The 14,214-nt window shown below is 46.7% G+C and overlaps 1 protein-coding gene across 3 annotated transcripts in view; it reads right to left on the bottom strand.

Annotated features, from left to right (window-relative positions):
- The window catches only part of LOC135811255 (TNF receptor-associated factor 2-like), a 35,785-nt gene that overhangs the window by 11,844 nt on the left and 9,727 nt on the right, over positions 1–14,214 (bottom strand). For all 3 annotated transcript variants that reach the window (XM_065324464.1, XM_065324462.1, XM_065324463.1), the window contains exons 6-10: positions 11,368–11,445; positions 9,153–9,287; positions 3,569–3,669; positions 2,990–3,074; positions 2,188–2,303 (exon numbers count right to left, since the gene is read on the bottom strand). In XM_065324464.1, coding sequence (XP_065180536.1) covers positions 2,188–2,303; positions 2,990–3,074; positions 3,569–3,669; positions 9,153–9,287; positions 11,368–11,445 — 515 coding nt within the window. The remainder of the gene's footprint in view (positions 1–2,187; positions 2,304–2,989; positions 3,075–3,568; positions 3,670–9,152; positions 9,288–11,367; positions 11,446–14,214) is intronic.

The raw sequence follows: 14,214 nt of genomic DNA, 5'->3' as shown, positions 1-14,214 counted from the left end.
AATAATATGTATAAGATCTGGATACGTTGGTGGACAGTTTGTCATAACTCGTAATATTTTGTCCTTTTTCCTTTCTTCATCATAATTATCATTGTACAGTCGTCCCTCTCTAATCCGGCACTTTATAATCCAGCACCCTCGATAAACCAGCACAATTTTCAGTAGCCAAAATGTCCTCTTCATGCACATTGCAGCAGTAAATCAGATTTGTTAATCCAGCACCCTCCCTAATCCAGCAGATTTTCGTGGCACAAATGGTGCCGGATTATAGAGGGACCACTGTATAAAGCTTTGCAGTCGTAAACGAACAAATATTCGGATAGTCAATATTCGCATTCGTTTCACCCCTACTATTCAGGAGAGGGTTCTAATCGGTATGCCCCCACTTCAGCGAAACCCTTAACCACGTGGCTCATTCCAACGCGCTCACGATCTCGAACCCCAACCTCCACCACACTCACATGGAACAATCTCATTTGAGCCCAGGCTCATTTTAGCATAATCCCTATGTACAGCACACAAAGTAACGAAACTCATTTCGACGCAATTCAAAGTTAATACAGATTTTCACATTTCAATGCATTAAATTATGTCCAACACCAGAAAGGAATTCCCTTGGCGTACCGTCGCCTTCATTGAGCCGATATTATCAACCGACCATGACACCCAGCAACAATAAATCGCCATGATATCTCATTGTGGGCTTTCTGTTTATCCACTCGGTACTGATAGCCATTACAATTCACTACTTGGCCTCCTCTCTTCGTCCAGAATGCGATGACCCCATCCATGGACTGTACACTTTTGACTGGCTACGAAGGTTAAACGGTGTAGAAACAAGGGTGCATTTGAAGTGAGCCGAATCTGAATCTGAATCTGAATCAGATGTGCTGTAGTAGGTATCGCGCTTTTAATGGTTGCGCTGAGGTGAGATTGCGCTGAGGTGGGATTCGACAGGTAAAGGTGGCGCTGGCATGAGGGCGCTGAAATGTACAGCAGCGGAAATGAGTGACAATCTTCTAATCGATCGAGTACGGTACTTGACAGCATGCCTTAGTACAGAACACATACATGTACTTGACAGCATGCCTGGGTTAGAGAATACACACATGTACTTGACAGAAGCCTGGGTTAGAGAATACACACACTTGACAGCATGCTGAACACACAACACAGACCACTGTGATTCTGCTACAAAAGTAACAGTGCTCTTCTGTGTCCTGACCACTGTCCCCTGTGTCTGAGTCAACTCACAGAGTGAAGTTTGCATGTCCACGTTACAACCGGCTATATAGTTGTGTTGAGGAGCACGACCAGCTTCAAGCAGCTTCAAGCAGCTTCAAGCAGCTTCAAGCAGCTTCAAGCAGCTTCACTTTTCAACCGGCTTCGCTTGTGCCAGGCTACCAGCATACCTGATTGTACCAGGATGGCTGATTGTACCAGGATGGCTGAGAGGGTAAGTGTGATAAAAGAAGTCAGCGTGCAGTTGCTGCGTCTCTGTGACTGTGAGAGGATTGTGATGTGGTTGGGAAACTAGCAGTTTTCAGAATGACGGTAATCACAGTTCCCAGGTCCTTGTATTTGTTAGGTGGAGTATTTGTTAGGCAGAGTATTTGTCAGGCGAAGGATTCGTTAGGTGGAGTAAATCATTGTGGCCGAGTCTCTGTATCATTGCTTTTGTTATACGTAATGTATTTCAGGAAACACTTAACTTGCATCAGTTACCACCAGGCTGTCGTAAAAATTTAACTCGAGTGTTGCAGTGTGGTGAGAGTCTGACTCGAGTGTTGCAGTGTGGTGAGAGTCTGACTCGAGCGTCGATAGTCTGAATGGACTGTGGGAATGGAAGTCACAATTGTGCTTGTCGTGGGATTCAAACGCATACAACCAGGTTGACTGGAGCTCTATCTAAATCTTTGCTTTCTTTTTCCTCTTATAATCACGCTGATTTTTGTCTGCTCCTTTCCTCGCACTATCGAAATGTTGTACCTCCATCACCTCTGCCCTCTTTTCTCAAGACCCTCCGTATATATTCTAGTGATTGTTAGTCTTGGTCATATGCTGTCTGATGAGTGCTTTCACACGAAACTCCGAGTAACAGCGGAAAGGCCGAAAAGAGATTTGTTTTGCTTCATTGCTGTGTAATCTTTGTAAATCTTCGTGTTCATATGTTCACCCACAACATACCTGGCACACATCTTGTATCCACATGGAGATGTGTAGAATGGTGCACTGTATAGACTGGGTGTCTTGCCACTGATTGCTTCACGACGACGTCGAGATATGTCACCAATCTTCCAAATCTGAGATGTTTAAAATGGAAACCGAGATTCGCATGAAGGCCGGGAGAGGAATGAATGGGTAGACAGGTATGTTGGACAATCAACCTGGTACACAGGCAGACCTACAGACAGACAAGGGGTGAGGCTGGTAGGCAGGATGACAGACAGACTGACTGAATGACGGACGGACGGACTGTAAGACAGTCTGTGAGACAGACAGAGAAACGGACAGACAGAGACTGGAGGAGGAGGAGGAGGAGGAGGAGGGTGGGAGGAGGGTGGGAGGGTGGGAGTCTGCGAGGGTGCGATGAGGGAGGGTTCGAGGGTGGGAGTGAACGAGAGGGGTGGGGAAGGGTGCCTATTGTAATCGAGTGTGACTCATTACTGGAACGGACATGGGTATTCTCTGTGACCGAGACCAAACAAGGGCGGGGGGCGGGTGCTGGGTGCTGTTCTATTATTGGTCGTGGTGGGTGGTGGTGTGTGTGTGTGTGTGGGGGGGGGGGGGGGAGTAGGGGGTCACTACTGATCGTTTGACCGAGTATGCAATCAGTAGTTATTGCTGCTGTCTGTTTCTATGAGCTCTTGTGACGGGTAAAGAGGTATACCGCTGCCGAGTGGAACATTACAACACTTACATTACGATGAACATGTAAACATGTAAAGCCTTGCTGATGCTACAGTTACCACAAAACAACCAGCCTTACCAGAACACCATTTGTGGTTTTCACATCAACAATATCTATCCTCAGGTTCATGTCTGCCATTTGTACTTCATGACCTCCTTGTGCCCTGCACATGGACAGTTAGAGAACACCAATGTTGTGCACTGTGCATATACCATGGTAGTAACGTTGTCTTGTGCATAAGTGTCATATGCACAAGTGTCCTATGTACAAGTGTCCTATGTACCAGTGTCCTGTGCACAAGTGTCCTATGCACAAGTGTCCAGTGTACAAGTGTCCTATGCACAAATGTCTTATGCACAAGTGTCCTATGCACAAGTGTCCTATGCACAAGTGTCCTGTGCACAAGTGTGCTATGTGCATAGTGTCCTATGCACAAGTATCCTGTGCACAAGTGTCCTATGCACAAGGGTCCTGTGCACAAGTGTCCTGTGCACAAGTGTCCTATGCACACATGTCCTACGCATACGAGTCCTAAGTGTCTTTTAACATGTGTTAGTGTCGTATGCATTAGTGTCGTACTGATAATTGTCATCTGCATTAATGTTCAAGTGTTCAATCCACAAGTGTCCCATGAACAAATGTCAGCATTTCCCCCACCTTGCCAATCCTGCTAGTTCAGTTTTCGTCTCATCCTTTGTCTGCATGAGCTCTGCCATCTTCTCTGACATCTGATGCATTTCTTCTCGTACATCTGCCAACTGACAAACAAAAATAGACATGCCAGGTTCACACAAATGCGCGCACGTGCATGTACCGACAAATACACACACATGTAACAAAACACACACACACACACACACACACACACACACACATGCATGTACAACAGACACACAAACATACACATACATAATTATACCAACACACACACACAGACCAAGACCGAATTCTTGCATCTGACATCAACTTCAGACTCCTGGCGGTCCAGCAGGCAGCTAGGGTCCCTCATTGGCGACAGTGAGGACCTGGAGCGGAGGAAAGACCTCGCTTCGAGTGCATACGGCAGGATGTATAGCCTCTGGCTGAGGCGTGGGAAGGTCAGTGAGCAGAGGCGCATCCGCCTGTATAATGCCCTGGTTCTGCCCGTTCTTTTGAATAACTGCGGCGCATGGGGGCTCACGGCAGCACAAGCAGAATCGCTTAACGTTTTCCACCGGAAGCAGCTCCGACGGCTCATTGGCATAGTCTACCCAGCCAGGATATCAAATACTGAGCTGTACGAGAGGTGCAACACGGAACCACTATCTGACATCGTGGACAGGAGAAGATGGCAGCTAACCGGCCATATTCTCCGTATGGACAGGGATGCGCCGCCATGGATCGCGCTGACGGGCTATTTTGCGGGAGATGCCAAGGCTGGGCGCGGACGTCCAAGGACATCCATTGCGACGCGCATCACAAACGACTTACAGAGGAGGAACATCGACTTGAAGCGCAGCAGTCAGCTGGGGAATGTGAGGGCCATCGCTCTGGACAAGCCTACATGGAGAAATCTGGCCGACAATCCATGATCTGGCGTCACAGGTCATCAGTGCGCCGTGTTAATAATTACCTTGATAATGGAATTTGATCATAGGAGATAGGACAGAAGCGGAACGTATAATTATACCCACATAATTATATTATTACGCGTGCTGTGGTATTATTATTATTATTATTATTATTACGAAGTAGTGGTTGCGACTTCGGCGATGATTTGTAAGAAAGGTTTGCTCCCCACACCGGAGCTCGCGCTATTCCGCCGACTTTACTTGACACTTGACTGACTCACGACTGCCATCCAGAGCACACGAGAAGTCCATCGAACCTTCGAACCTTCAAACCTTTCTTACAAATCATCGCCGAAGTCGCAACCACTACTTCGTACTGTTGTGCCCAGCGCGGGCTTGCGACTAGTTGGTTTGGAGGTGACAGCGTTGCGAATGACCGAGGGTCCTCGACGTCTGTCTCACCGTCCAGGAGCGACACTGACTCACGCTGCTATCTGGTGTTCACGAGGTGTTTATCGCGCTGGAAGCGGAGCGTCTCTTTAAGTTTGTATCCCTGGTGATGTTTGTGCCTGGAGAGCACTATATAAGTGGTGCTCTTCAGGCACAATCTTCCTCAGCCTACTCAAGCTCAACTGATGAGGGGTGAATTCCCCGAAACACTGTGTATTGAGCAGGGAGTGGTGCTTTCTTGCAGGTTTGCCGAGTCGAAGGTTCGATGGACTTCTCGTGTGCTCTGGATGGCAGTCGTGAGTCAGTCAAGTGTCAAGTAAAGTCGGCGGAATAGCGCGAGCTCCGGTGTGGGGAGCAAACCTTTCTTACAAATCATCGCCGAAGTCGCAACCACTACTTCGTACTGTTGTGCCCAGCGCGGGCTTGCGACTAGTTGGTTTGGAGGTGACAGCATTGCGAATGACCGAGGGTCCTCGACGTCTGTCTCACCGTCCAGGAGCGACACTGACTCACGCTGCTATCTGGTGTTCACGAGGTGTTTATCGCGCTGGAAGCGGAGCGTCTCTGTAAGTTTGTATCCCTGGTGATGTTTGTGCCTGGAGAGCACTATATAAGTGGTGCTCTTCAGGCACAATCTTCCTCAGCCTACTCAAGCTCAACTGATGAGGGGTGAATTCCCCGAAACACTGTGTATTGAGCAGGGAGTGGTGCTTTCTTGCAGGTTTGCCGAGTCGAAGGTTCGATGGACTTCTCGTGTGCTCTGGATGGCAGTCGTGAGTCAGTCAAGTGTCAAGTAAAGTCGGCGGAATAGCGCGAGCTCCGGTGTGGGGAGCAAACCTTTATTATTATTATTATTATTATTATTACACACACACACACACACACATGCGCACACGCTCGCACACCAACCCATCAACATGCATTCATACACCCACACATACACACCAACATATGCGTGTCCGTGCATACACACACACACCATGTACCACCATGTACCATGTATACGCCCGTCGCAAGAGAAGCACACAAATCTGCAAATGCACTGGATGTGCACCCACAGATTTTCTCTTTATAGCAACAATAGCGGATCTGATTCTGATTGAAACAGATCAAGACAAGCGCCAGATAACTGTCTAATCCACACAACTGGCGAAGCCATGTGAATCGACCCCCAATGCACACCTGGTCTACACCACACGAAGTACATCGGAATAGGACGGCCAAGACAGTTACCTATGCACACCCTACACTTGCTGGGGTAACCGGTACACACACACACACACACACACACACACACACACACACACACACACACACACACACACACACACACACACACACACACACACACACACACACACACACACACACACACACACACTTGTACTTGTTGCTCACTGCCAAAACTGGTCACATGGGTCTCCCCGGGAGAGGGGAGAGGGACTCAAAAGGAATCTTGGAAAGATGACTCAATTGGCTATTGAACCGCCCAACGGCCTACACCCCTGAAATCCCCAAAACTCTGGGTGGATTTGAAAATGATCCCACTTATGGGCTCACCACACCTCAGTAAGTGGATGAGGACAAGGTGCAGGATAAGGATTGACGGCATCAGGGTATCCGTCCCGGGATCCAACTGCAGTTACCCCTGCCCCCAGGGAAGGTAATACATGTACTTGCTACTAGTGTGGGTGGCTAAATCAGAGTGGATCTGATACAAGCTTCACTAGCACCATTGATTACACAAGAGTTAATCTAGCCAGATACACACACACACACACACACACATACACACACACACACACACACATACACACACACACACACACACACACACACACACACACCTGTAAATGCTCACTGCCAGATACTGGCAGAATGTCTCCCCGGGAATGTGATGAAAAGAAATCTTGGAAAGTTGACTTTATTGGAAATGACACCGCCCAATGACTGATGCCCTGGAATTCCCTGATCCTTGGGGGACTTGGAAATGATCACACTTTTAAAACAGACTCCTTGCACCTCAGTACAGGTCCTCCCACGTTAGTAGATAATCTCTGGGCCATCAAAATAACTATCTTGTAACGAGCCTTATCTTGTAACAGGACTTGCATTGAAAGGTGAAATAGGCACTGATTCGCATTTACCTGGGCTACCCTCGATACAACATTAATTGTAGATTCTTCAACTCGTTATAAGATAATTGAAAATCTCCAACATAGCTCTTCCTTGGATGAAAAAGATCGTACATATCTAGGAATAGCAATTTCAAATTTGGACTTCACGGAGAATTTCAAAGTTTTAGGAAATTAGAGGCCACATGCCACGTTCTGCTCTTTTCTCTCCGAAACTCAACACTTGCAAGCCAGATATGAAAGAAAATCATCAGTCACACCACCGGAACTCGAACCAGGGACCTTGCTATTCGCGAGCAATGCGTGAAGTCCAGATTTGAAATTGCAATTTGTATTTGCTCGCAGTGGACATAGTTTGATGCACTCCCCATGATATCAAGCGAATGGCCGAGGGCTGTCTTGATTGGTGTGAGTTGCCAGTATGACGCAAGCCAGATGTGGATTGATTGAAGAAAGATAGGTTTACAATAACTGTGGATATCAAGGAATACATAGATATAATACGTTATGCATTTCTGCTTTAACCTATGTGTCTTGGTCTTGGTCTTGCATGATCGATATCATCATTCTTATACTGAGGGTTTGGCACTCCAGGGACCTGCGAAAAGGGTCGTTATAACGAACTTTATGTACTAACGAATTATGTTGTAACCGGACCTGTAAACAGTTGTATAGACCACATTCTGCCAGGGGATTTCAGATTTCTACTTCCACCGCGTCATCGAAATTGTCGCAGTTTGACTAGTGACTTGTCACTTGTTACTGACAACTCCATAAGCTAAACCATTCAAGACTTATTACACAGTATGATAGTCTGAAGGCTAGAGTAACGTTCCAGGACAGTTGGACAGGGAGTTTTCACGCAGAGATGAAGGCCTCGTCATCGCTGATGTCAATGGACGCAAAAATATCGTTCCGAAATATTTCGAGGAAGGTTGGAAGTTGGTCGCGCCTCATCTCAAACGCTTTGACTTTCTCCACAGGATAAGAGCTGCTATGCTTGTCGTCTGCTAGGTCTGGATGATTTCTACGTCACCACCGGCGAAGTAAGAATACACGATCGTTGCGAGGTCGGTTGATTACCGTCGGCGGAATCACCTCGATCTTGAAATGAACTTTTTCAGCCGTGGCATGCCCATATATTTTCGCTGTGTGGTCACAGCTCATGCACTTAAGTGTACTATCACGTCCAGTGCGCCGTCTTTTTCAGCATCACTGGTACGGCACCTGCGCGTGCCTCACTAGCACTAGCACTACGTGTATTGTCTACACGGCTCTGGCAAGTACATGTACAATCATGTACTGAGTGTCTCGGCCAGAGCGACAAATTTTATCGCTGTTGCATGCATTTAGTTTGTTGACCCCTCAATGTTTCTCCAAGCGCTGCCACTTGTTCCACTGAGTTATTCTCACCCCAGCTAAGGTAAAACAGTGATGAGGCTTTGAGTGAATGGCCATAAGCACGAGAAATGTGCAGGCTGGAACGCCTGACTGATCCCAGCGAGTCGAAATTACCATCGCAGCGACATCAGCGAAGAAATTGCATCTAGTTCAAAAATTTCAGCTTCTAATAACAGAAAATAGAACTTTGCCGTCACCCTATACTGATGACTATCGCCTATGTCCGATTCCTTGCCTCTGGTACGAGTGCTGGTGAGTAAAAACCCCGTTTTATATCAAAAGTCAAACTGCGACAATTTCGATGACGCGGAGGAAGTATTTACTAACGGGGTTTATGTACTAACCGGACTCGTTATAACGAGGGAGGACCTGTACTTGGGTGAAGACACTGTTCGTGTAGAAACCCGGATTGATGGCAGATGGGAGATATCTGTTGAGGTGTCCGACTGTACTTACATCTGCCCACCCTCCCCCTCAACAGACCCAACACTATCTGGCACACCCCCTTCCCCCCCCCCCCCCCTAGCTACTTCCACACACACACGCACACACAAACATGCACGCACACACAAATACACCAAATACACACGCACACAAACACACACACACACACACACACAAACATGCACACACCCACATACACGCACACACACACATACACACACACGTATACACCCACACCCACACATACACACATGCCCTCACTTGTCCACTTGTAGCCTTGACGATATCTTCCAGCTTGATGCGATATTGTTTCTCCAGTAAGAAAGAAGCATGCACTAATGACAAGTGCTCTGCCACACAAGTCTGCATATGCTGGGGAATATCACGTCTTGGTATCTATACACAACATAGGACATGTCAACCATACACACAACACAGGGCATGTCAAACACACACACACACACACACAACACAGGGCATGTCAAACACACACACACACACACACACACACACACACACAACACAGGGCATGTCAAACACACACACACACACACACACACACACACAACACAGGGCATGTCAAACACACACACACACAACACAGGGCATGTCAAACACACACACACACAACATAGGACATGTCAAACACACACACACACACACACACACACACACACACACACACACACACACACACACACACAACACAGGGCATGTCAAACACACACACACACACACAACATAGGACATGTCAAACACACACACACACACACACACACACACACACACACAACACACAGGGCATGTCAAACACACACACACACAACATAGGACATGTCAAACACACACACAACAAAACATCATCACAATAAACACCCAACATAACAACACAACACAGAACAGGTCAAACAAAACATACACACAACACTCAGCACACAGCACACAGCACACAACACCACACAGCACACACAACACATAACAGGATGACATCATGCAAGATAGGTTCAAGTGATAAACACGCATATCTCCCTAAATTGACAAGTTGTTTGCAAGGGTGAAATGCCTGCTTTAGTTAACCCTGAACTTACGGGTCATCTGGTGTCTCTTATTGATTTCGAATGTGGAGCATTCGAAATACAACTTGGCACTTTTCAATACTCCCTACCTAACCATTCTGGATACAACTCAGACATCTCAGAAATATTTTTTTCCAAACTCCGCACCTGCAATACGCAGTGCTTTGACGTGCAAGTACAGATGACATCACCCATGGATATTTGTGTGCCTATTCAAACCAAAGCTATCCCCCCCCCCCCCCCCTCTCCCCCATCCGTCAACGGAACATGGTTTGTGATAGAGCCTGCTGATCCCATGATGAGCACAATACTCTCTAGATGAATATGACTTTACACGTAGCAAATATGCGCAGGGGTGGGGGGGGGGGGGGGGAGGACTGGGACGTCCGATAAGGCGTTTTGCACTGGTAGTCTTGACCGTAAGGCGGCTGCTGACATTGACAGCTAGCCAAGCATGTTCTTTATCTACTGTTGTAGACACTGAGAGCAGTGGTAGTACCAGGATGTTACCGTATGTTTTGGAGTATAAGCCGCACTTTGAACACTCAAAGTTTCCCGAAAAAAGGGGGTGCTGCCTTCATATACTCCGATGATTGAATTGACGGTGATAAAATTAGGGTAAATGTCCGTATTTCGTGGCAAAATATGGGGGGGGTGGGGCTTTTACTCCGGCTTTTACTCCGGAAAATCCGGCACCGTTTTTGGTACAGTCAATCAAGCGAATGTCATGATGACATGTTAGGCAACCTTGCTGCTAAGGCATACAAGATAGAAGTAGACCACTATTCAAGCCAGTCAATGTCAGAGCTGGTATCGGTTGAAGCAACAGTGGTCTAATGGGTGCCTCTGCCAGACAATGCGTCTAAAGCAACAGGATGCAACGGTAACCAATGTCAGACAATGCGTCTAAAGCAACAGGATGCAACGGTAACCAATGTCAGACAATGTGTATGACACAACAGTGATCTAAATGGTACCTGTTTCAGATCACGTGTCCGATGCAGCAGTGAGTGGTCTTCTGGGTACCTCTTCCAGACCATGTACAGTGTGTATCTGAAATGACAGTGGTCTTTTGGGTACCTCTTGCAGACCATGTACAGTGTGTATCTGAAATGACAGTGATCTTTTGGGTACCTCTTGCAGACCATGTACAGTGTGTATCTGAAATGACAGTGGTCTTTTGGGTACCTCTTGCAGACCATGTACAGTGTGTATCTGAAATGACAGTGGTCTGACGGGTACCTCTTCCAGACCATTTGTCTGAAATAACAGCGATCTAAAGGGTGCTTATTCTAGACCCGCCTATTCAAACATAGCTGTGGATTAGCAGCTCTAATGTACAATGCACATCTTCATGTGTATTGCCTGAACTGACCCGTACATCAGTTAAGCCATCTCACCTTGACTTGGCAGCCTTGATCACCATACTGACAAGTGACTATGTATTCTGGACACTGACTTTCCAAGTGAACTGTCAGCTGAGAGTAAGTAAGAGTGAATGAGCCACATACGCATACGCATACGCATACGCATACGCATACGCATACGCATACGCATACGCATACACATACACATACACATACACATACACACACACACACACACACAAACACACACACACACACAAACACACCCACACACACACACACACACACACACACACACAAACACACACCCACACACACACAAACACACACAAACACACACAAACACACACAGATGGAAATAGGCAGATATACAGGCCGGCAGAGGGACGAACGGACAGACAGACAAACAGGCAGGCAGGCAGGCAGGCAGGCAGGCAGGCAGACAGATAGACAGAAAGACCGACAGACCGCAGACTGACAGACTGACAGACAGAGAGACAGATAGGCAAGCAGACGGACGGACGGACGGACGGACGGACGGACGGACAGACGGACGGATGGACACACGGACGGACAGACACACAGATGGAGAAAGAAAAAAGGAGAAATAGACATACAGTGGAGATTCGATATAATGATACTCCTTCGGGAAAAGACAAAATATCGCTATATTCGATCTGTCACTAAACCCGATCTTCACATTTAGTATGCAATAAGCAGCAATATGTATATCAAAATGACAGAAATGTATAGCAGAAATGCATGTGCATAATATGATGCATAATGGATATCAGATGTGTTTTGTGTATGTACATGTGTCTTGCATGCATAGTCCAAACCAAAAGTCATCCATAGCAACTACACCGCTGCACTGCGGCTACGACGATTATGAGCAGTGACCAGCACACGCGGAGTGACCCGGAGGTCCGGGCATCTTACACAGACATGACCCATGCATGCCATTCCGTCTGATACAAGAGGAAAGTCGTTATATTTGACGTATTTTCAGATCTTCGGGCACCGAAAAGTATCAGTAAATCCGCTCTGTCGTTATTTTCGAGGTCGTGATACCCGATCTATAATGTACAGAAAGACTTGCTAAAGGACTTGGGCAACAGAATTGTGTCGCTAAACTCGATTTGTCGTTATATCCAAGGTCGTTATAACCAATCTCCACTGTACACACAAAGTGTGGGGAAGAGAGGGAGAATGAAACAGAGAGGGAGACAGAGGCGAAGAGATGCTAGAGAGACAGGGAGGAAGAGATGCTAGAGAGACAGGGAGGAAGAGATGCTAGAGAGACAGGGAGGAAGAGATGCTAGAGAGACAGGGAGGAAGAGATGCTAGAGAGACAGGGAGGAAGGGATGCTAGAGAGACAGGGAGGAAAATATGCTAGAGAAACAGGGAGGAAGAGATGCTAGAGAGACAGGGAGGAAGAGAGAAACTAAAATGCAGAGAGAAGAGATGAAGAGATTGGAGAAAGACGGAGCAATTTATCGAGGGACATGCACATACACATATGCACAAACACATATGCACAAACACATATACACAAACACATATGTACAAACACATATGTACAAACACATATGTACAAACACATATGTACAAACGTACATTCACACACACACCTATGCACAACAGTTTGCTGTACAATGTCATGGCTGTATCTGCTGGACAATGTCATGACTGTATCAGTATTATTCTAGTACAGTACTCAGCAGTTGTTCGAGTTTTATTTGTTGAAGTAAATTGTTGACCGTTCTTGTATTTTTAGGACTGTTTCGATATTTTCTGTTTCGTCTATTCAGCAGTTGGGTGCGTATAAGCCCCTCATTCCCGCTCGTTCCTCAATCTTCCTTCCATTTGGCAAATGCTGGTTTTTGCACATTGTGTAATTACTCAGCGTTATTTGCAATAATAATATTAATAATATGAACAACAGAGAATAGTGAGAGAGGCAGTGAGAGTAGGAGAGATATGAGCCAGAGCGCACTAAAACATGACCACAGCTTTTTTTTGGAAACAGTCGGGAAAATCGTGATTTGAATTCCGCGGCAAAAAAATACGAATTGGAGTGCGACACGAGTTGCTGTTCTTGTTCTCCTCGGGCGATTGGACTGTTCTGGATGTGTTTCTTTGTTGCAAGTACGTTTATTTGTTTGAGTTTGTATTTCATGTTGCGCTGAGTTATCAAAGGAAGAGCGTAATGTACTCCAGATCGGAAGAAGACGGCATCCTTGCGCTCCATGCGCAGGATGAAATATTTTGTGATTTGCGTCAGAAACAGAAGTAAGACGATGATGGCCACAGCGACGAGTCATTTGAGGGCGACACTTTTATCGAGCGTAAAATAATTGATGCAGGCAGTCCCACGATCTGCAGTGATGAGGTGTTCTACTCTGATGATAACCTGCCAAGCGATTGGCATGGACACTGACTTGGGAGGTGAGTCGGCCAAGATTAGGCCAGAGTGCACATCGCTGCACATATTATCCAGGACAATGCCAGTATCAAGTTGCCAGTGTTAGTTGCAAGTGCAAAACAATCAATGGACTCCGCTGCTGTCTCAAGTCGATAATCTGAGTGCCCTTATGCCGAACATCGCTAACATGAGCAGGAGGCAGCGAAAGCAGTACTCCCTGGTGAGCGGAGAAAACCGTGTGCAGATGGACTTTGGCGTGGGGAATATGAGTACGTCGAGTATGTTGAGGAAGACTGTTTGCCGCAGTGTACACTGTATTATCTGAAATTACAGGTGGAGTGTGATGGAGAGGACGTGGAGTACCAACTTCTTCAGACGTATACAGATGCTGACTGTGTTTTCGCTGGCGGTTTTCCATTGGTGCTCCAACCAGGAGGTATTTCAGACACCCAGC

Source organism: Sycon ciliatum, chromosome 3 (genome assembly GCF_964019385.1).
Source record: "Sycon ciliatum chromosome 3, ocSycCili1.1, whole genome shotgun sequence".
Taxonomy (NCBI): Eukaryota; Metazoa; Porifera; class Calcarea; order Leucosolenida; family Sycettidae; genus Sycon; species Sycon ciliatum.
This window is presented reverse-complemented; position numbering and strand designations above follow the sequence as displayed.